The 25304-nt window shown below is 38.1% G+C and overlaps 1 protein-coding gene across 7 annotated transcripts in view; it reads right to left on the reverse strand.

Moving 5' to 3' along the window:
• The window catches only part of Mpdz (multiple PDZ domain crumbs cell polarity complex component), a 150200-nt gene that overhangs the window by 109431 nt on the left and 15465 nt on the right, over positions 1-25304 (reverse strand). For 4 of the 7 annotated variants that reach the window (XM_029540409.1, XM_029540411.1, XM_029540410.1 and 1 more), the window contains exons 2-4: positions 18939-19058; positions 18550-18622; positions 16208-16374 (exon numbers count right to left, since the gene is read on the reverse strand). In XM_029540409.1, the coding sequence (XP_029396269.1) occupies positions 16208-16374; positions 18550-18565 (183 nt within the window). In that variant the 5' untranslated portion in view covers positions 18566-18622; positions 18939-19058. The remainder of the gene's footprint in view (positions 1-16207; positions 16375-18549; positions 18623-18938; positions 19059-25304) is intronic. The other 3 variants (XM_021199922.1, XM_021199920.1, XM_021199919.1) reach the window with 1 other exon arrangement.

Raw genomic sequence — 25304 nt, forward strand, 5'->3', positions numbered from 1 at the left:
AATTAAACCAAAACAGATGAATGTAGCACTCCTTCTAGGCTCTGCCTCACAGTTTCCTGGCAACAGCCAGGTAACAAAAGGGGCTCTTTGGCCCCTCCTTGCTCTCTTACCCTCTTATTCTCTTACTCTGCCCCTTTTCTCCCTGTCCTTTCTCCCTCTCTCCCCCTCGCCCTGCCCCCCCCCATGTTCTTGGCCAGCCTCTCCTCTCTTTGATCTTCTCTTCTCCCCTCCCTCTCCTTTTCCCCTCCCCCTCCCCTTTCCCCCTCTCTCTCTTTCTCCTCCCTCCTCACCTCCCCTTCCCATACCTTAAATAAACTCTATTCCATACTATTCTTATGGCTGGTACCTCGGGGGGAAGGGGTGCCTCTGCAAGGGCCCACAGAGGCACCTCCTTCCACCTCACCATACTGTGCTTCTACCAAACAAATCCTTGGCTCTTTTTCTTTTTTTACAAAGCATAGCATATTCAGCTATAAGAAGAAAGCAGGAATTCTAGCATGCTCTAACAATGAGAAGCAGAGCAGCAGCCAGCTTACACAATGAAGGAGAGGAATATATAAAAGCAGAGACCACTGCCATCTATCCACTGTAGAGGCTCCTGACTACAGCACATCACAGTGACACTGGTGTCATCCAAGACAGAAAAAACCTGAAAAGCCAGGAAGACAAAGCCTGAACTTGTCACCAAAGAAGAGAAACTCCCTTCTTGAGCCACAGATGAACAGAGTGACTAAAAGCTAAGACATAAGCCAGAGGTGAGTGCACACACCTGTAATATTAACAAAAGACAGACAGGAGGAACAGGATTCAAGGGACTCTGTCTCTACGTAAATAAGCAAATAATAAAAAATAAAAACCTAACAAACTGGGCATAAAAAGTAATTGTTTTCAGAACACATGTATGCAAACATACCTGTTACTTTAGATTTGGAGGAAAACAAAACAAAACAATAAATATGGGGCCAGAAAGAACCTAATCTTAGAGAACAGGTCCAAAATGAAGAAGGTCCATGGTTAAAGAATAGTAAACAAGGTTTAAAACATTTGAAATGTAAATAAAGAAAATATCTAATAAAAAAGGTGAAAAAATAAATGTATAAGGAAACAAACAAAAAATAAAACAAAATAAAATGTGGATGAATCAATACCAATTACTTAGAACAGCAAACAATATACATCTGTAGAGTCTGGAATATCTATGGAGATGCGGTGCATACAGTTCCACGAAGGGCAGGATGGGATAAAATAGGTTGAAAGGTGGTAAGTTCTCTACATCTTCCAGGCCATAACAGCACTGATTAAACTAGAATGGAGGGAGTCAATGACACATCTGACAGGACAGGGACAAGGATACAAAATATCAGGAAACTCACAAGGCATTTGAAAATGAGTAAAAGCAGAAACATCTCACTAAATAAGATGTAGAATTAGAAAACAGGCACAAAAGGGTGTTCAGCACCACTAAGAAGGGTCAGTTAAAAGCATAAAAATATCAATTATACTTCCTAAATTAGGGAGGATGTAGAAAAACCTACATACTCACTGACAGATAAACTGGTAGTTTCTGGGGGAAAATATGCATGCACTAACCATACAACCTCCTAAGCATCATTCAGTAACAAAATCCTAAGCTGAAGGCTAGACATAGTGAGAATGGTACATGTCTATAACACAAGAAGCTGCAGCAGGAAGATTATGAACTGAAGAACAGCATAGGATATACAATCGAAATCTACCCCAACAACAAATCGTAACAGCAACAACAACCACAATCTACATTCAAAAAACACTGCACATAACTGCTCACGGCAGCAACTTTATCTGTAAGAGCAATAATTCTGGAAACAGAATTCCCTTCAAGAGATATAGCCATAACACAGATCATTCCTCTGTAATAAAAAAGAAACCCAATATTGATACAATTGGGATGCATTTCAAGAGTGCTGGAACATATGGAAAAATAGTTTCAAAATGTTCTATCTTTAATGATTATTTACTTTAAAAGACTCTTGGTCTAATAAACGTAGTAGCATTGTGAAATAAAGTATCAGTATTTAAAAAAATCAGTAGTATTAAAATACACCAACAATGCACTCTCATATAAATTACTTCAAAAAATAGTTATAAACATATCTGACCAAAGAGAAAGAGCTCTATACCATAAAACTTCAACATTATAGGCCATATGATACAATGGGAAGACCTCCTATGCTCCTGAGTTGGCAATTATTATTAAAATGACTCTACTACCAAAATGTATCTACAGATTTAACTCATCATCTATCATAATTCCAGTATCATATTTCACAGATTAAAAAAAATATTAATAAATTCAAACAAAACCACAAAATACCACAAACAACCAAGTAATTCTAAGGAATAAGAACACTGTAAGACATTTTACAATACCCAGCCTCAAACTACACTGCAAAGCTATAGTGATAAAATACAAATAGACAGGGAAAACATTAGAACAGAGCAGAGGACCTAAAAAGAAGACAATAGAGCTAAACCCCTTAATTTTGACAAAGTGGGCAAAAACACATGTTGTAATAAAAAGATTCAACAAATGGTGCTGACAAACTGGATACTAACCTACAGAGGAATTAAATTAGAAGTCTATATTATACCTTGTACAAAACATTAATTTAAATGAATTAAGGATTGTAGCAGGAATGGCAAAAACACCTCTATGTAAACACCACAAAAAGCATCTCCAGCAGGAGGGTCTAATTGAGGACTGCCTGAGAGACCAAGGACTATGGTGTAGACAATCAGGAACTGCTGTTTAGAAGAGATGCTTTCTTGGGACCAATGGGGTGGGGGTGGAGGGCAGTAAAGGAGCTTGCAGCAGTGCTCAGATGGGCTTGCTTTGCCATTTCTCACCTGCTCCCAGAGTCTGTGTCTTTGACATTGAACCATCTCACCTCCAACCCCCAAGGGCAAGCAAGGGCAGCAGGGAGTGTCTAGGGCACAGACAACAGCAGATCTTAATTTAAAGCTTTAAACATTGAAACTTCCAGAAGAAAACATTAGCAAATATTCTTTAAGTATTCTGGGATAGGCAATAAATTTCTCAACAGAAATCAAAAAGTGAGATCCTTATTTTAAAATCTAATTAAAGAAATTGAATTGTATGTTCACTGGTGAGACATTTGTAGGCAAAGGGGATGTATACTTCCTGAATGTTCTGAGAAACACACAGAATGGGATTCAGGTCCACGGAAGGATAGCATTGCCACACACAAGGACAGTTTTACATGTTGTCTGAGACCTCCCTGTCATCCATTTAGATTCCTGTTAACTATCAGGTTATGTGATACTAGGCAGTGTCAGGGGCAGTAAGTGACAAATTTCTTTCCCCAGTCACAATGTTAAATATAAGTAAAACACTTTACTTAAAATTAACTGTGAAATTACTCCAAGCAGCTTAGTTCACCCAACTACTGAGAAGGATATCTTTCTTTCTCAGCGATGAATTCTCAAGAGCAGAGTGGACAGTGGTCTAGATAATTTACAGATATTCTTAAAATAGATTCTAACTGCCTTCAGCTGACAGACTTGACAGATGAGAAGATGAATTCAAGGAGTCATTCTGAGTGGTGGATACCGAAAGTCTCTGCACCTGCTCCCATTAGGTCTTCGTGCTGAGTTTCCACAGCCTATTTCTCATAACACTCCCCCATGCTAGAAAGCAGAAATTACCAGCTATAAAACTCAAGATGGAAGGAAAGAACACTTAAAGCCTAGAGAAGGAAATGAGTTAAAGAGTATGTAAGACTCTTGACTTTTCCTTTCTGGTATTTAGTAAAGTATATACAGATAATCACTAATCTACCCAGCACAGTGCTGATTAGTGACTTATTGACAGCATCAAGTACAAAACTGTAGAGGCATCATCTATACAGTGTTAATTAATCCAAAGGAATGGCCACTTCACCAGTTATACTATTTCATAACATTTTAGTTTTCACTCAGAACTGCAGCTACAATGATTTTATTCATTCCTGAACCACAAAATCATTCCTGAAATTACAAAAAATATTTATTAAAAATCCAGTCACTAGGTACACTAAACAAAACCATGTGCTCAAGCACAATGCAATGTACTCCATCTGACTATATAAATTAATGTTCTCAATCTTTTAAAGGCCTCTCAAGTGAAAAGATTGGGACTCCCTCCCCACCCCCCAATTTCATAACATTTGTATAAAGCACTGCATGATCTTTGTGAAGAAGAAGCTGAAGTCTGAAGAGTCTCAACTGTGTTTAAAACGCTTTTCATTGCTGTTATACAAGAAACTTGAAATTTACTCTTTAAAGCCACTAAGTTCTGGGTCCTGTGAAACAGCTCAACAGGAAAAGAAGGGTACTTGCCACCAAGCCTGATGACCTGAGTTCAATCCCTGGGACCAGCATGAAGAAGAGACCATCACAAGTTGTTCTCTGAACACCACAGTCCAGCTATGTACTGTGTATGTGCATCTGCACAGATATAGCCAATGTAATAAAATAGTTAAGTTCTATAATTAAGTGAAGCATAAAAGAATTTTTTTTTACCTAGCCCCTTAGTTTCCACTGAGATTCTAATGTCAAAAATAATAGTTCTGTTTTGGCAGTGCTAGGCCTTCACGTCAGGACATTGGGCATGCAAAGCAAGAATGCATACCACTGCTGCTCTATCCCCAGCCCTGCTCCCATCTGCTTTGACAGTATCTCCACTTCTATTAATTTAATGGGGTTGGGGAGTATTTGTATTGTGGAGATTAAAAGAAGGATGACTTGACTAGAAATACTTCCAGCTCCTCTAACACAGATAACAGCCTACCTCCCCACTCTTTAAATCACTTTATAAAGGTTTTGGGGTAACTCTGTTTCTTTTCTTTAGGTTGGTCTCTGTTGGGTTTTTGAAATAAGAGTCTCACCCTGGAGCCTTGTTGTTCAGTTCAAGCTGGCTGCAAACTCACAGTGCATCCATTCTCAGCCACCAAATGTAGGTATTATAGATGGCTCAAAAGTTCCTGATGGAGTGGTTAAAAGTCCTTTAAAAATCTTCCTTTTAGCTCTTGTCTTTTTACTGCAGTATCATATAAACGGAAAAAAGACCTCGGTGAAGGGATCAAGGAAACGTACTACTGTTGAGCTGCAAGCTGAACTAGCCAAGTTTTAATGTGCATATCAGAAAATATGATTCAAATTCAAACTATGATTATGTATTCCTGAGCATATGAAAGACAGACACCTCTTCAAAAGCAAGCAAAATACAAGGGTCACTTCAAGTAAAATAGCTGACCATAGTTACCAATAAGGAAACTAGCACTTTCAAATGAAAATTAGAATTTTAGAGCCAATATCTGCCACCTTGAGTCTGACAGCATTCCGTATATAAGATGTTTTGCTGATAAGATCTTAGATATTATTAGCAAGTACCATTTTTAATTGTATAAATAAATATAAATATTAACTTTGTCAATCACCAAATTTTTCAAGTGGCCAAAGTAATATAAAAGTATGCCTGGGTAATAAAAATAGAAATCATGACAAACAACTTGGCGTTACTGTAAAGAGTATTTATGAAATACTCTTGAGTTCCTGGCCGCATATTCTACCTCACCTTCAGGAAAACATCATGGCTCCTGGAGCACTATCAAAGGAGAACGGCAGGGGCTGGAGATACAGCCCAGAAGGACATGCATTTGGTGCCCTTGCAGAGGACTTGAGTTCAGTTCCAAACACTCACATAACAGCTCACAGCTGCTTATGTCCCAGGTCCAGGTGACCTAATGCCTCTTCTGCCCCCTTTAGGCATTGCATGCCCATTCATACCCCAGCACACAGATACAAACACATAAATAAGAAACAATAAATCTTTAAAATAAAAGAAGGATAGCTAAAATTTTCTTAAAAAGCTATTTTCCTTTTGTAGTGCACACATCCATGCAAGGCCAATTTTTTCCATATATACCAGGTAAAACTATAAATTCAAACAAACTAAATGCAAAAGCAGGTAAGAGAGTCCAACTTTCCTCTGAGCGTAGTTTAAGGAATTCTTCATGACTTGAGGGCTCCATAGGATTATTTATTCTCAGACTATTGTGTGATTTTTGTATTGGACTCTGTTACTGATAGGTTTTAGTAAATAATCTTAAAACACACACACACACACACACACATACACACACACATACACACACACACACACACACTGCCACCACCACCTCAGCTACTCAGTCAAGAATAAGAGTAGGGAAATGCATAGAAAATATAAAGCAAAGTTGTCCCTCTCACTAATTTTTAAACATAAAATATATTTTCCATAATTATTGTGTATGAATGTGCACGTTTGTGAACAGGGAACTACATCTTTGTAACAAAGGCCAGAAGAGACATCAGATCCCTGATAACTGGAGCTGTAGATATTTAAAGATACAGGTCTTGTTATAAAGGTGGTGGGACCCATACTTTGGTCTTCTTGACTGCAAAGAAAACACCCTTACCTGATGAGACATCTCTCTAACCCAATGTTTTCATAAATTTTAAGAATGTAAATCATCATGAAATCAAATTTTTGAAAAGTATTGCCTTAGAATGTTAAATGTCAGTCTTATTAAGGTTAGCTAATAAGAAACAGCTAATATTTACTGGGTGCTATGAAAGTATTGGATTATACTTTAGGCCTTTCATTTCATTTGGGTCCCATTATTTGAGATGCACTCAGTAAGAAGTTTAGTGATGGTGATGGTGGTGGTGGTAGTGGATGAGGTGGTGGTGGCAATGGCAGCAGTGTGTGTATGTGTGTGTGTGTGTGTATGTGTGTGTATGTGTGTGTGTGTGTGTGTGTGTGTAGATCATATATGATTAAAGTCTTAAGATCACTTACTAAAACCTATCAGTAACAGAAACTAATACAAAATCACATAACAACAATCTGAGAATAAATAATCCTAAGGAACCCTCAAGTCATGAAGAAATCCTTAAATTATGCTGAATAATTATGGAGCCAATAAAACATAAACATCAGGGAGCTCTGCAGTGAAGACTTGGGTCTTGGCTTCAGCCTGCTGGGCCCAGAGCTGGCTGGGCTCTGCCATGTGATCATTTGGTGTTTCCACATCCTTCTCAGAACATGAGGAGCTCTGTCCCTTCTACATTCTCATTCTAATGTGATGGTGACACAGAACTGTGCTGAGCACAAGTCCTGGAGGAAGAAGACTCTGACGGGCCATCATGATGACAATGGTCATGAGACCATAGCACACAGTTTTCCAACAAAGTTTCTACTCTGAGAAAGTACAGCATCTCCAAAGGAACTCTGCTTACTTGTTTTTTTCATTTTACAAGTTCATCTCTTGGAAAGGAATGATACATATTTAATGCAGAGCATTCAGAATGTTTAATGGTATTTCAAAGTTAATTAAGTTGTGATCTTGAGCTTGCATATATATGGGGTTGAAAGTATTCAAAGATAATAGGCACAGTGGAGGATGTTCAGCCAGCCTGGACTCTGACTAACACAACGCTCCACGTGGTGCATGCTAGCCCCATCTTAAGTCTCACAGCACACAGCAGCCTGAACACGTGCTTATGCATACCTCAGCAGAGCATTAATTCATTTGAATCTCAAGAACTGTGTTTCTTCAGGCAAACTTTCAAGGGGAAAAAATTCAAGGAATGTATCTTGATAAAATATATTACCATCAAAGTACACTGAAATTTTTTACATCAAGGCAACAAAAGCACCAAGGTTAGGTGAAGAATCCACTACCATGGCAAGGCAAAGAGAAGCTTAGAGAAGACATTAGGGTCTTACAATGATTTGCCATCATTATCAGATCTCCAGAAGAGAAATGCAACTGCTCACAATATGCTTAGAGAGAGGAAGAAATAACTCTGAGGACAAATGTAGGGGGGCGGGGGGGAAGAGCCACAGAGACAATACCCCCATTCCTGCTGCACTATCCCTGTCCAGTATCCTCTTAGCCCAGTTCATATAAATGACCCATAACATATAGCAAATTACAAATGTAAATAAAATTAAGATGAAACTTTTCTAATTAAGGATTAAAATTTAGAATATAATTTCATAGCAATTACAAGTCTTAACTAATCTAAAATTTTAAAACATTTATGTGCCTTTCCCTTCAGAAAAGACATTCATTTAATTTCTTACAATCCCATTCAATCCTTTACAGAGATAAGCAAGGTCAGAAGTGATATAAACTGAAAGTCAAATGCCATTGGCTTTGGGTAGAACAGACCTGCCTTGTCCTCCTTTGTCTACTATGAATACTGTCATGGTCTTGGGTAAGACACACAACTTGCAGATGCTCTGCCTCTTCACTGGACAGAATGGGAATAAGGCCGACTGGTACACTAGTTAAGCAATCCACGGTCCATGTATACAAGTGCTTCTTGAAACTAATCACTATTGCTAACGATTCATGTACGTATTGTTCTTAAATTCCTTTCTTAAGATTTATCTTTAATTATGTGTATGCATGTGTGCCTCTGTGAGTTTATATACACCAAGAGTGCAGATACATGTAGACAGACACCAGAAGGCATCAGATCCCCTGGGAGTGGAGTTTCCAAGGGTTTGAAGCTGCCTGGGTTGGGTGCTGAGAACTGAAACAAGATCCTCTGAAAGGGCAATGGGCCCTCATAACTGAATAACTGTCTGCAGACTTGTTTTTAAACTCTTAAGTTAAAAAAAATTATATATGAATATATGAATGAAAAAACAAATACATCAAAACAAAACAAGACAAAAACCATTCAATTACATCATGCCCAGTAAGCTTCATTAGGTTTTTTGTTTTGTTTTAGTTTTTGCTTTTTTATTCTCTGAGGTTTTATCTTTGTCACAAAAATACCACCTAATTAACACCATTTGCTATTTCAGATGCACAGGAATTTTCCACAGTAAAACATGGCTGCATTTGAATCAGCTCTGCATTACGCTTACATGGTGCCTTCTTAATCAAAGAACGCAAATTTAGTTCACTCAATGCCTATGTATTTATTTTTTAGTTAATGAACAAACAACTAAAGGTATTATTGTACAAAAGTGCATTATTTGAACTTTCTACAGTAAACAAACTCATAATAAGTAAAAAAATACTCCTAACTTCTACACAATGCGCATTAGAATTTCAAAAAACACCACAGACATTTTCATCTTAGCCAGCTCCATGCTCTGTCTTAAAATTATTCCAAACATAAAAAAATTATTTATCCATTTTCAGAAACAACATACACTGGTAAGAACTGCATTCTGGTTTTAGGTAACTCTTAATGTGATCATGACATTTTTTTTCCTTTTCTGTTCTCCAACACCCACAAGAACAAGTCTGAACTTAACCAGACAGTTTAAGAAAGTGGGAGTCATTTTGCTTTAACTAGTCCACAGCCTACAGATGGAACATAGCCACTTCTCCACAAATTAGAATTAAGGAAAGGGGAAAACTTGTTAGGCAATGAAATAAAGTTGGGGTCATAAGCATTTACACTCTTTAAGAGAAACATCACAAAATAGCATCTTTCAATTAAAAGTCAAATTAAGTAGTAAAATGCTCAGGTACCAAGCTAGTGAAATGTTTAGTAGGTAAAGCTGCTTGCTATACAAATATGACAACTAAACAGAGTTTGGTCCCCAGAACCTACACAAAAGGAGAAGAGGACCAACTCCACAAAGTGGTTCTCTGACCTTTGTATATACCCATATGCACATCTACTTGCCACACAAAAGTAAACGTGTGTGTGTGTGTGTGTGTGTGTGTGTGTGTGTGTGTGTGTGTGTGTGAGCCTGGCAAGATGGTTAAGAAACATGAGTTTAGGACTTGAAAGCCCCATATAGGTGGGGGGAAAGAACTATCTTCCCAAAGTCGAGTTCTGACCTCCGCTCACACACTATGGCAAGTATACACGCCTGTCCCTCACTCCATACCAAAAATTTTTAAATGTTCAAGTACTCAAATTTTTCATTTCTCTTTTGTATGTGTATGATATGTGTGCATGGTTATCCATCTTCATCTTTCAAATTATATGTGATATAGTCCTGAATTGTTTGCCACTATTTGTGCCAGGGTAGCCAGCTCAGCACATCAGGGGCGTCTCCTACCTGCACCTTCTACATCCTCAGAAATGCTGAAATTAGACACTCTCTGCTCTGTCCAGGTTGTATGAGGGATCTTGGAATCCAAACTCAGGTCTTCACACTAGAGAAGCAAATGACTGAGTCATCTGCCAAGACCTCGTCTTTCCCTCTGTCTAAACTGTAAGAAGTAATCAGAGCTGATAATGTTGCAACCCAAAGGCATCATTATCTCCACATTTGGGCATGAATTGATCCCTTGGGTTTGCAGATACCTATGTACAAGCTAGACGTTTTCAGGCATGACTCTGCTCATGCCAGACAATCAAAAGTGACTAAAAGGACCATGCAGCATTTACCTTTATCTCTACAGAGTTCCTTAACGTAGCCTTCATCTGAAAATCCACCATTAATTAAGATAGGACACAGTTCTTAGCGTCAGGAATAGGAATAACATTCCTCTGAAGAATGGTTTATATATTTTTTAAATCACATTCAAAGTTGTTATTTATCAAAATGCTATTAAAGCCTCCTAGCTTAATTTTTATGCTTAATGACACACACACACACACACACACACACACACACACACACGTACCCTAGGCATTTCTGCTAGACCCCAAAAAAACCATCAGAAAACACAAATATTTACATTGTGATACATAACAGCAGCAAAATAATACTTATGAAATAGCAATGAAAATAATTTTATGGTCGGTGGGGTCACCACAACATGAGGAACTCTATTAAAGGGTCACAGCATTAGGAAGGTTGAGAACCACTGGTTTTGTTTATCTATAGAATCATATCGGCTAATAAGGAAACTTTGATATTTTACCGTTTTATTTGTATCCCCCCCTGTTCCTTCACTTGTCATTGTTCTCACTCAGACTTCAAGTACATATTGAAGAGAAAGCCAGAGAGTAGGTACCTATTCCTAATGTTGGACATGATGTTGACTGTGTGCTTGCTACAGATTGTACTGAGATATGTCTCCAGTATAACTATTCTCTTCAAGACTTTTATCATGAAGGAATTCTGGTGAATAAAAGTGTGGATATAGCCAGGGTTTCTCAATCTGGGCCGTGGAGTCTAACAAACTCATCAACTCCATGTAGGGGGAGGGTGAGCCTGTGCTAGGCATGATTGGCATGTCACAATTTCCCAAGCTCTATGCACTGCACACCAATAGCAGCTCTGCCACCTCCAAGTTGGTCAAGCAAAACCGACTTCAGATAATGCCCTCATTTGAAAAGCACTCTGTACACATGTAATTATTCTCTTCCTTCCACCTGAAACTATTCCCTCATCTCTGCAGAAAAGTACTCATTTTTCATGATGGATTTTAAATATTGTCCCTTCTGTTTGGGACAATTCCTTTAATCAGAGCTAAGTAATTCTTTCCATCACAGCATTTACTTTGTTTTCTTGTTCTATTTTCTCCCTGAAATTATAAGAACCCCATTTTATTATTCACTGTTTTTCATAGATTTTAGATGTTCAACAACGATATTGTAAACACCTATAAATACTCCATAAAAGCATTGGTGTGCTAGAAATTATTAATTATTGCCACGGAAAAATAGTGTTCAATGAATGACTCAAAATGAGAAGGTTACAACTCCCAGTTCTTCTGTAATTTGGTTTGGTTTTACTCCAATCCTTGGAAAGCAAAATTAAATGATATGAACTTTATAAGCCAAGTTCCTTAGATATTCATAGATCTACTACTGTTTTAGTGTGCTTGCATTTGTGTTCACTTTTGTTCATTGTTCAAGTTGTTTGTCATCAGGAGTTGTTTTGAGTGTAAACAGGTAAAACTTACAAATACAGGATTATACCAAAAAAAGTTACAGCATGCAGATGGTACTTCAAAAATGAAAGTGATTTGTTTAATGATCTAATTATTCTAGCTGCCAACCCTACTACCATGTAAAACCTAGCATCTCTTCAGTTAAAATTTTTCAAAGAGAAGTCTAGCATATAACAAATAATATATATATGTATATATGTATGTATATTACTATACACTAATCTAAATCTTCTAAATAAAACATGTACATACCAACATGGTTTTGAAAGGGGGTGGATCAACTAGGAACATGTAAACATTAACCACACCACTAATACAGCAGAATGCCATATGCCACAGATGCTGATGTTCTTTCTCAAGTGGCCCCTGATAGTCCTGTCTCAAGGCTCATTTTCCAGGGAAGTATCTTTAGTAGCCTGAGCTAGTCACTCCATTTCTCCAATCTTGGAATTAGTCTCTGTTGTCATGGTTTAAAAGTAAACTTGCCAATGTCAATTTATAAACCCTGGACTTAATTTCTATTTAAAATTAATAATTTTAATTCACAGTGTTCCTACAAGCAACAGGGGGAGGCTGATTTAGTGCTCATGGTCATTCATAAAGCAAGGTAATTAATTAATCAGGGAAGAAGCATCTACATCTATACTGGACTGGAGCAATGTCTCCGAATAAATATGCAAATCCAATATGCTCAAGGCTGACAAGATTCTATTATTAAACTGCTAACGTGTTTATTTCTCCCACAAAAGCGAGATTTTTTTCATGAATAGGCATTAAGCCCTGTAGTTAATAGCTGTGATGACTAGGTGACACTGAGGACACTGCCTGAGAACCTGCGTTTGACAGATCACTGACACGCAGTCGCAGTTCCCTTTCACTTAAACAGGAGTTGTGCAATAGGAAATGAGCTGCAGCGATTAGAGATTATTCAGGTTTAATAGCATACATCCTTTTAGCTGGCGTTAGAACAATACACAATGTGGCAGAGTTAAACAGAGGCATCAATTATACTCTCAGACCTGCTAATAATTTTGACAATATTTAAATAGCACATCCCTTCAGGGCACGGCTTTTTTGCCCTCTCAGTTACACACCTGTCAAGTGTTTAATTTGCCAAAGGGAAACAGTTTGATTTCTAAGGGCAGTCTTAATACTGTGGAAGCAAATTAAAAAAATTAAACATTATTGAATGGAAGTAATGAGAAGGATTGGAGGGGAAAAATTGCAGGTTTAATTCAACACAGCATGTCAGCATCTGTCATTAACGCAACAATATGATCATGTTCTTCATTGCGCTATATACACCTCAAGCTTTTCTAACAGACAGAGTGATACTGGGCATGGGGTAGAGGCTGAAGACAGAAAAAGAAACAGACAGAAGCAGTAATTTCCACCTGCAGTGCATACAAAATTGTACATCAAATATACAACATAGGTATAAGGCAACAAATTAAATTTAGCAATGGGTAATTTATATGGCCACTGGATTAAGAGCATGAAACAAATTTTATATGAGTTAATTATAAATATTCATATATTAGCATTTTTAAATCTAATGATAAAGTCTAGAATATTTATAATTAAATTTTGAAATAGAAAATAACACAAATTTTGAAATTTTACTAGACACTTACAAAATAAAAAATCTGAAGAGCAAAAGGAATTGGTAAAGAATGGCATCTACCTATACTAGACTGGAGAAACTTCACAAAATACATATGCAAATGCAAACTCCCAATGTCCAGGGAAGTGTCACCAGCCTTTGAGAGATGCATAGCCATTAAGTCTGTTTCTTAAAGAAACAAGAATTAAAAGACCTAAAACAGGCTGCAGTAACTAAAGCAAAGGCAGTGACGAAACCGACATTGACTTGAAATGCTGCCTTAGAAACACATATCACTAACCTTCTTGAGCCACCGTGACAAACAGAGCTACACATTTCCCTCCTTTTTTTTTTTTTTTTTTTTTTTTTTTATTTTTCTCTTCTATGGAACAAATGGTCAATGAGACAAAAATCCAAAGATATCTAAGACATGGCAGCAGGATTTAAGGACCTAACAACTTAATCTTGAAAATATAGTGTAAGAATGTAATATCAGAATCCAGTGGCTGCTCAGAAAAACCGTCCTCTACAACAGCCCCCACCTTTCACAGATGCCAACATCCTGAGACTCAGTCTGTGAGTCCTACTTAGCTGACTTACTGGTGCCATGGGCTTTCCACCCAAGAAGCAGGTTTATAGCAAAGGAGGTTTTGGTGGACACACATCCTGCTTCTGCCCCCTCTCTTGCCCCCTGCCTGGGAAGTCTGCAGACTTGTCCTATAAAACATCCCCAATCCTCACAAAGGTGTAAGAAGGGCCACTTATATCCTGATTTCCTCTCTTCAGAGTCCTATTATGTTATTTATTTCTGGTGCAAAGGCCTGAAATCTTCTCAGAGATCTGGCCACGCTGTTGCCTATCTAGAGTTAAATAAATCTTACATCTTCATGAAACGATCTCTATCTCAGTGTCCTCTACAGCATCAGAGACATTCCCCTATCAGTGATAAAAGTTTCAGTAGGATATATTTTGTGAAGCCCCTTAAAATACTCATTAGATATCTCAGTAGGCTTTATGTAAGCCACGTAGGCCCACATAGCCCTAGTTAGACCCTATTTCAGCTTGGAAGCAGCAGAACAGGGCAACCTGTAGGCCATCTGTGTCCTTTCACTGAGCACAGTGGACACAAGCCCTCTTCCCTGCAGAAGGCTGCCTAGCAGGCAAAGATCTAGCTACCTTGCTTGACTACTAGTAGTGTATTTTAGCATACTGGGCATATAACTTAATTTTCCTGTCATTACAACTACATGTTCACAAGATGCACAAAGAAGACTTCTGCTCACTCTTGAAAAAAACATAATTTGGTAATATTTATTCTAAAACATAATTGCTATCATAATATGATAATATTTATGCTTATATTCTAGACACTGGTTTCTCCAAAAGGTTGCTAGTCCATCAATAGTGAAATCTAGTCTTTCCAGTAACTTACCAAGAAAAGAAACACACATACACAACAAAAACTCACTTTGAACTTCACAGCCATGGCTTTTTAAATCATTAAGATAAAACTAGCTACAGAAAAATGGCTTATGGGTGTGGGTGTGCCTGGATGCCCTATGCGTGTGAGCTCCATTTGTTTCTCTCCCTCAGTACCACCATACCAGCTTGCAGTTGTTCATGTGTTTGTTCATAGAGGGTTCTGGGGATGGGGACACTGTTGACTACACTGTCTCCTCAGTCCAATAGATAAATATTTCTGAAGATTCTCCTTTTTATTTATGGGGAATTACAAAAGCACATGGGAATCTGGGCTAAGGCTGGAAGACACTAAGCGAGCTCCTCTAGTATCTATTGGCATCTGGAATATCCGTCCCATTAGAAACGCTCATTCACTGAATTATGAAACTAGTTTTTAAGTTTCATTTTTATCCTTTTAAGGCAGAATATTTGCTAGCAAGTCATCCATAACCATTAAATTAATTATAAAAACATGAGAACATAATTAAATTGACTTCAAACCTTGAAAGGATAAGAACTGTTTTAAAAACGTTTTTAAAACCTGCGAAATGGTGATTAAATTAAGTAAGTTCAAAGAACATCTGACTTTGGTTTTCATTCTGTCATGTGATATGCTTTCAGTTTTAATATAAATGTTCAAACTTTTTAATGTTCATAATTTTTACAGGGAATAAAACATGGTGTTACATTTAGAAATCCTAATGTTTGTCACCATCTGATGCTGTCATGGAAGCAAGCGCTACTTGCACACTCTTAAGAAGTGAGAATTGCAGTTCCTCTAGCTGATGACAATGTAATTATCCTCTCACTGTCAAAACAGAGGTGACTTCCCTTCTTCACACACACGATTAAACATACAAATTCATGCTACTCTCAAATCCTGTAGCTGTACTGAACATCGGAATCTGAATGAGCAGGATTACATGAACAACGGGGCCTAGTGATAGTGAAAACCAAGGGTGCAGCCGCCCAGCCCAAACACTCTCGGCAGCCCTCCTCCTGCAGGAGCTCATGTCTAAGCATCCACACAAGCTTTCAACATAATGTCATACCATCCGCAACAACGGGGACAAAAATAACCAGCAGGGAATAGGCACCGAGAGCCTGAATGTCTGTTGGTTTAAGTGACTTCATTATTTATTAACGCAGAGAGAAGTCAGCCTGTGGAAAAGCACAAGCCTTTCTTTACAAGATCTTTGACACACCGTGAGGGCCTCTGTGGGTGATACCATCCTACCTGGTCTTTTAGCTGCTGTAGCGAAGTCTGAAGGTTCAAGATCTGACTGAAGAGTGGACTCTGCAGGACAGACTTCAGGAGGCTCAGTTTGTCTTCATTTGCAACATCCCCACGTTCCTTCAGCTTGCTTTGCAAGCGCTCTGCTGCCTGCAGGGCCCGATTTTTGTCTATTCCAAAGAAATTTTTGTATATTATCAGTCAATAATAGAATTCAAAAGACTTGTGAAACCTATGAAAACCCTTACACCTTTAGAAATCTTAATCTCCCAAACTGCACAGCACTGTCACATGTGAACTGAGTATGAAGCAATAAAAAAGTACATATTTTTAATTCAGTATAATGACACTCTTTTAAGACTTTAAATACTTTTTTTCTCAAAATTAAATAGCATATTTACATATGCTTCAAAACAACCCAGCTGCTTGATTAGATTTAGGACCTAAAGGAAGACTAAAATCTGTCACTATAACTCTTCAAGTTTCTTACAGTGAAGTTCATTTAAAAGCAGGAACAGGGTATAGTACATGCTTAAGCAAACAGTTGTAAAGTCCCAGAAACTGATGCAAGCGATGTGTTACTGAGCTCAGCGCCAGATGTTTCCAGCTCCTCTGAAAACGGTATAAAGCCTTACATGGCCTTAAAAACCTAATTTCTTCTTTTTTAAAAAGATGAACCAACTTATATTTATGTATAATAAAAAGGATAATGAACCCATTAGTAAGTGGATGTGGCTGTGAGTGATGAATCACATCCAAAATATAATAATTCCATATATTAAAAACTTAAGTAGTCTCTACTAGATAACTTCAGAATCCTAGATAATGGACATTTCAAGGTACTATTTCAACCCTTGGAATATTTTACCCTAAAATTAAACATTTAAACAGCATATTTATAAATGCTTTAAACCAATAACTCAGAACACTGTTAGACATATTATGAATCAGGCATCTTATGAAATCGAGCATGATGACTATGCTCTGATAGGCCTAGCACCTCACACACATGCTGCTACACTGAACTTCAACACGTTTCTGAATTATACAAACACAGGTTCTTATACTTTATAAGCCAAATTTGTTTTTTTTCAAATGGAGATTCTTCAAATATGTTCTAGTACAGTCATGATGACAGCATATACATCTACTGCATGTACATTACATGTAATATTACATGTATATGACAGTCATCAGAAAAGAGGGGTTCACCACCAGAGACAGTGCTAACAGAAGAACAACATCTGGCATTCCACAGATACTGGGTACCTAAATACAAAATCATATTGATCATGAGTACATACACACAAACAAGCTAAAGTTCTTTCAGAAATTCTAAGCAAAGATTGATAAAGATACACCTGAAAACTCTGTTTGTTCTGTATCATATTTTCCACAGTAAGTCAGAACACAAGTCTATTACTAATATGCACATCAATCCTTAGAGGGTAATGCTACTTAGCAACTGCCAACAGGAGGAAAGCCAGAAAGCACTGTTTGAATGGAAGCCACACTTCCTCTTTCCTTCTCCTGCATTACAAGGAACTTCCCTATGTGTCCCAACAGTTTTTATGGCCTAAGATTTCAATACAGAATGAGATGTAGAAAATGCAGCTACACAGAATTTTATGATCAGAGTAGGAATGGAGTCAGAAGTCAAATGTCACAACAGCTCTTTTTCCTTTTATTGTCCCATTCCCTCAAAACTGGCAACTGCTGAGGTGTCAGAGTGAACTGTACATACCCTTCAGTACTCAGGCTCCCAAGAGCTACCTAGGGAAGGCACAATGCTGACATGTGAGTTCTGCAGTGTGTACCACACCTGACACAGCTTTCTACAATCAGTTGTCTCTACTACACTGTCCCATACTGCAGTGTGGGGAAGAGTGTAATAACACGCAAATAGTAACCCGATCTCAGGCAAAATTATCTCATGCAGAAATTAAACTATTTTAAATGGAATCTGAGGTACAGTTACTGCACTATTGGGCAGCGCTTTACCTACATAAATACAAGTGAAAATAACAATCCTGTTTTAGTATTAAATTACTGTTCAGATTTCTAGTGACACCCAAATGCCATAAATAGGTTCATAAAACAGAGTAGAGCTTCTATTAAGCTTATTAAACATAATTTGTAGACTCTCTCATGTATTTATTTTGAATTATTATTTTGTAACAATGTGGATAAAACTGCATGAATAGAGAAATCCACTACCTAGTTCAATGCAACTGGATAAGAAATTTAAATCCAATCTACTATGACTATACAAAGAATAGCATACTGAAAAAACGGTAGATGCATGCTCATTTCTAACAAAAACAGGGAGAATAGAGAAGTTTTACCTATGGTTTCAAACATCTTCTTCAAGGTTCAGTGTACTCTATAATGATGCCAAACACCAACTAAAAGGAGATTCTGTAGAGAAAGGAAATAAAATGGAGTCATTATTAATAAAATCTAAAGACTGAAAAGTGCTTGGTGCTATTATAATTCTTTTTACTAAAATAGTACTGACTTAAATATAACAGTTTGTTTCACATGCAGCAAATAAATGATTTTAAAATGTTCCCACTCGTTGCAATAGTAACATCTAACGTGGAGATGTAAGAAGGGAAGGGCTTGAAGGTAAGTGGGAGGTGAATGGAAGAGCTAGCCCAGTGCAATCACAGTGTGCTGGGCAGATTCAGAGCACACTGTTCAACTATTCTCCTAATCCTCACTGTCCACTCACCTACACGAGGAAGCAGACCAAAGGTAAGTCCCTTGTCTCGAGTGACATCACCAGTATGAAGCCAAGATCTCAACACACACCATCTGGCTCCAGAGTGCACAGTTCAAATGTTACAGAATGCTGCTCCTCAAAAGAGAAAAATTCATCTTACAACCTTTTCTCCTTTTCAATGGTAAAACTGCCATAAGATGCACTGCCTCTCTCCTACCTGTTCTTTGTTGCTGTGATAAAACACTGACCACAACTTATTGGGAAGAACAGGGTTTATTAGGTTCACATTTCCCCAACATAATCCATCACTGAAGGACTGTGCAGAGCACAAACCCAAAGCAGGAACTGGGACACAGAAAGTAGGGTCCATGGAAGAATCATGCTTACTGTCTTGCTCTTAAGACTGACTGCTTTCTTATACAACGCAGGACCATCATCTGCCCAGGGGTAGCACAGTCCACAGTGGGCTGTGGACTTGCTCATCAATTATTAATGAAGAAAGGACTCCACAGACATACATATAAGCCAATCCACTGAAGGCATTTTCTCAATTAAGGCTTTGACTTCCTAGATGACTCTTGTTTATGTCAAGTTGAGTATAAAACCAACAACAACAAATAACTAACCAGCATACCTATAGAGATTAAACCAATGAAGAAAGCTATATTCAGTCTAAATGAAGTAAAAACTTAAGTAGACTGGTACAGACATTCAGCACAACCACCTGTCCATAAAATCTTATCCAGTTGGATCTATGTATTTTTAGAACCCATCAGTAGTCCTGTCAAAGAAAGATAACATTCATCTTATGTGATGTTCATATATTTAAAGCAAATCAATTTTAAAATGGAATATTTTTAAAAACTCACGATAAAGTATACCTGTTTGTATTAATGTTAAAATATGTAGCTGTTACATTTCAAACTAAATCCCCCAACACTGAGAGACCTGTAGAAGTAGTGGCTACCCACTACCAACCATCCATAACTTCCAGTTGTGATCATAGCACCTTCAGGTTATATACAAAAAACTTTATAAAGTTATTTTAATAATCAAACACTCTGAAGCATTAATCATCACTCTAGATTTGGAATTGGGAAGACACATCTTGAAGACAAGGATACTCATCGTGTCTGAAATAATTCTCCTTCCATGTCCTACAGACTTCCTCCAGTGCCTGACAGAGTGCTCCTTCAGTGCCCCAGAAAATGCTCCTCCAGTGCCTGACAGGACTCCTTCCATGTCCTACAGAGTGTTCCTCCAGTGCCTGCCAGAGTGCTCCTTCAGTGCTCCACAGAGTGTTCTCCTATCTTCCAGACAAGAAAAGTGCAAGATCATCAAAAAGTCACAGAGCCCTTAAGTGGGGTAAGTTGGACTTGAAATCCCCTCTGCCTGATTTCCAAGTCTACACTCTGTCCCACTGGCCCTACTTATTTAGACAGGGCTCGCTATGCAGCCTAGGCTGCCCTTAATCTTATTATGTAGTCTTCAAGCTCTTAATCGGATTCCCTCGGCCCACCAAGATAAGAAATATGAACCTCTGAACTCATCTTCTATCTCCTATTTTCTATATTGTCCTGAATATACACTTGGTAGAGGTATCGATTTTTTTTTTTAAAGAGAATGTATGAGATGGTGTATTAAGGTGCAACTACCTCTATAAAATAAGAGGATATAAAATCCATTGTAGGTAGAAATTAAAAGATATAAACTTGTAAGAACTACAAAACTGCATATTTATAAAAACTATTTCCATGGATTTTACAAAACAGTTCACAGTGAATCATGGTCAGGCCAAAGGGGAGAGAAGAAAGCACAGGAGGGCTGCATTCTTCTTTAGTTTTGCATCTTGACTGAGCACATCTAGACTTCCAGACTGAACAAGTATAAACATAATGCCTACTCAAATTCGAGCTACAAGAAAATTACTACTTTCTTAGTGTGTGTGTGTATCTCCAGTGATATTTATACTAAAACCAAAAATTCAAGTTTAACTGATCATTTTATTGACAATCTGATTATCGTTGTATTTGCTTAGGAATAGTAATACTAAAACATCATTTATAATCATAGGCCTGTGTGTTTTCTGTTAACTTTTATTATAATGACAGTTCTTTGATCCTTAGAAAGTCTCTGAAGACTTTCCCTGTGACAATTCCATTACCCAACAATGGGTTGATAACACTATTTTTTTTTTTCTACAAGGAATGAAAGATAAACTGAATACTTGGTTTTGTTGAGGAACAAGTACTGACTGGCCATTTTGCTCTCTGGCAAGCTGTTCTGGAAGTACGCAGGCACACACTTATGCAGCAAAGAGTCAGCGCGTCACACAGTAAGTCATTCTAAATACACAGATCTCACAGCAACTAGCAAAAAAACAAAACAAAACAACAACAACAACAAAACAACTCCTTTGCTCTAGCACTTTAGTTTGCTTTTCCGTTTGCTGTGAAAACACCATGACCAAAGGTAATCTGGAGAGAAAGGGTTTATTTCATTTTGAAGGTTATAGTCCATCATGAAGGAAACTCGGCAGAACTGAACTGGAGGTCATGGAGGGATGCTGCCCACTGGCTTGCTCTTCCTGGCTCACTCAGCTGGCTCTCACACAATATAGAACCACCTGCCCATGAATGCCATCACCCACAGCAGGCTGGGCCCTCTGGCATGGATCATCAAGCAAACAAACAAATACTCCATAGGCTTGCTGCAGACCAGTTTGACAAAGGCATTTTTACACCTGAGGTACTTTTTCCCTGTTTTTCCCTAGTCTGTGTCAAACTGATGACTCCAAAACAAAAACCATCTAACCAGCACCGACAGAAATAGTTCCAAGGAGGAGCTGCAGGAAACGCTCACACTGTTATAGCTATTGTACTCAATTCTTACTACAACATAAGTAAATATAAGATAGTAAAAGCTCATCTAGGTAGCTCAGCATCTGTCACTGCATTTAAATTATGCCTCTGTCCCCTTCACAGTTGCCTCAGCACTTCCTGAAGCTAGCAGACAAAAGCCAGGATAGTTTGTCATATCTGCAAGTGTTTGTGATGGCCAAATGCACACTTTCATTAATAATTTCTACTTTGGGGTAACACTACTGAACGCTGTCTCCAAAGCAGGGACACTGCACGGCATCTACCCACACCACAGCTGCCCAGTCAAAGCAAGCAGCCTTGGACTAGCATCTCCTTTGAACTGTCTCCCTCATTTTCTAGGTCCTGATCAAAAAAGCATTCCTGAATGCAAGTTTATTTTCACGTTCACAGTTATAAATCCTTCTGGATTCCTACAATAAGTGCAGAATTTATTAATTCTAAATTTACTCCAAAGTCAAAGAAATTAAATTCATAAGTACTTCACATGCTGATCAATATTATCTCCTACTGACAAACTTGTGCTACCTTTGTAGGGCTGTGAGTTAAATTATCTCTCAAAAGTGAAAATAGAAATTAGAGGAAGGTTTTGGTTTTTACTAATTCAGCCACAATGTGCTCATATGATTGGTATGCTGTTGAGTGACAGAAACAGAAATGAGAAATGAGGACAGTATAAGAATCCAATGCTTAGCAAATGGAAGACACAGTAATCAGCAACAACAAAAAGGAAAAAACAGAAATGTAAAGAGGTGATCCCAAGGCCACAGTGAGAAGTCAGAAAAAGCTTCCCAGACTTACAGACCCCACCCCCTCACAGACTCCTAAAAAATGAGCAGGAGTTAGAGCTGATGGTGAGTGCTCCCTGGGGTGCTCCCTGGGGTGTGGCAAGGCTATACTTGGCACCTTCTGAATACAGAACTTTCTTACCTCTGACAGACAGGATGAAGCTAGGGATAAGGACACGCCAAATTACTAGGGAACCTGAATACAAAAGTTTTGGATTCTATTTAAAGTTTATTTTGGTCAAGTATGTCATATGATCAGATTGTATTTCAGGTAGATGGCCTGTGATGGTATAAAAGATGTGCAAAATGCAAGTGAAACTGGAAATGAGATCATGCAAGAGGGATGTTCAAAATACAGAAGAAAGTAAAAATAAATGAGAGTTAAAGACAGATCACGAGTCGGTAAGGAGCTAAAGCCACAATGTCTAGTGCACAAGTAAAAGTGAGTGCGGGACAGATTCCAGCACTCCTGCATGGGGCACTAGGGCGGTGACCCAGAGTGGACAGCTCGTCCTATATGAAGGAATAAACAGATACAAATATGGAGGCCCCATTTGTGTCCAAATAGTGGGTTAGTCATCCATAGTTTACGTCTCGGCAGAAATGTGTTACTGATGAGAATGCTGTTGTTGTGTCTGATATATAGTGTATAGCTGGAATAAACCTGTGATAATCTGTGCTATTAGGCAAACCCCTAAGAGAGACCCGAAGTCATTAAAACAGAGAACCCAGGGGCCAGGTCAGTGCACTACTCTGGAAATAAGGATATGTCCGGTCAAGAGTTGTGATGGCTCAATAGTTCCCGTTTCTTTGGGTGTTGCTAGGGACTGAGCCGAAATCCCTCTATGGGTTGATTTTGGAGCCAGGACAAATCAGGCTTGATTCGGTTAGAACAGTTGGGTCTAATCTGGTAACACTGGTGGCCTTGATAAAGAGTGGTCTCTCTAAAGGTCTAGAGAAGGGCCATATGAGGAAACAGCCGGAAGGTGATTATCCACGATCCAAGAAGAGCCCTCATCAGAATGTGTATACCCTGCCAGTCCCTGAACTTTCCAAAATCCAGAACTGTTCAGAGGATAAATTTCTATTGTCTCAGTCATGAGCTTATAGTATTTATTAGATAGTTGCTCATATAGTACTTATTAATGTTTATTTTGGCCAACTCAGAACCCCTATTTCAAAAATATGCTACTGCACACTACGCTCTGCCACTCTCCTCCAACCACTAACAGAGAATCAGGATGGGGCTTCTTGCCCAAAGGAAGTCTGCTGTTCAAAAATGTGAGATCAGATTAACACATATCAGAGATGTCAATGAAGCTATAGGATGGCAAACAAAACTAACAGACAAGGAAAACATGTCTCATTTAAAAACCGCTTTCATAGGTAGATAAAATGTTCTCATTTCAAGCTCCATCAGAAATAGAAAAAATTTGCATATTAAAACACATCAGTGTGTATATGTATGTGAGTGTATATATCTTACATGGCTGGTAGGAAAGTATTCTTGAAGACTGGAAACAAAAGGAAAAAAAGCATCAAAGAAACACCAATCAAGGGACTGAAATAAGTCTAGAGATTGGTATTCACAATAAGTTAGGCTTATTTGTTAAAGATAGACTTACAGTCGTTTTCAAAAATTAAATTGAGAACCACAGAATAGTTTAGCTCTTTTAAAAAACAAAACACTTCTATAGTCTATACATAAGTACACATACAGGTACTCAAATGGTACATCACTGGCTTAAAAAGGCACAACCCAGACCACAGCTGCAGTCACTGACAGGGGCAAATAACATGGATGGGAGCCTCAAGTCAAGGAATATCTACAGGAAGTTTGTCTTTCCTTCTTTCAAGGAAGCTAAACTCTACTTTTTGTAAGTAGATCAGTGAGTGTATAAGTACGTACTGATAAAATGGTTCAGTGTTTGGGACTTGTTTCCATGACAACGATTAAGGAAATGCTAGAGTAGCAGAGAAGCAAGAGCAGCCATGGGCTGACTGACTAGACTCCACTCTTCTCCTTGCCTTCACGGACTATTTGATCAAGTATTATTTGAAAATTTTCATAATAAGAATTAGAAAAATAAGAGATTGGCAACAATTGTAAAAATGTTAACAATATCTGCTTTGGGAGAATGGACTGGTTTGTTTGTTTGTTTGTTTTTTAATTATGGTACTTTTCAAATCTTCTCTACCTTCTTTATTGGAGAAAAATATGTTCCTTGAAGCTCCTAAACTGTAAATGTCATCACCATTGCTGAGTTCCCACACATATAACTTCATTCAGGCTGCATGACTTAATTCCAGCCAGACTAAAACAATTTGTTTTACTCCTGTAAGTATTGTGCCCCCTCTCAGGACTGAAGCACCCACACTTTGGTCTGCCTTCTTCTTGAGCTTCATGTGATCTGTGAATTGTATTGTGGGTATTCTAAGCTTTGGGGCTAATATCCACTTATCAGTGAGTGCATATCATATGTGTTTTTTTGTGACTGGGTTACCTCACTCAGGATGATATTTTCTAGTTCCATCCATTTGCCTAAGAATTTCATGAATTTATTGTTTTTTTAGCTAGGTAATACTCCATTGTGTAAATGTACCACATTTTCTATATCCATTCCTCTGTTGAAGAACATCTGGGTTCTTTCCAGCTTCTGGCTATTTTCTTTTTTTTTAATGTCTGCCCAACAAATAAAGTGCTAATG

This window comes from Mus pahari, chromosome 6, assembly GCF_900095145.1.
Source record: "Mus pahari chromosome 6, PAHARI_EIJ_v1.1, whole genome shotgun sequence".
NCBI lineage: Eukaryota > Metazoa > Chordata > Mammalia > Rodentia > Muridae > Mus > Mus pahari.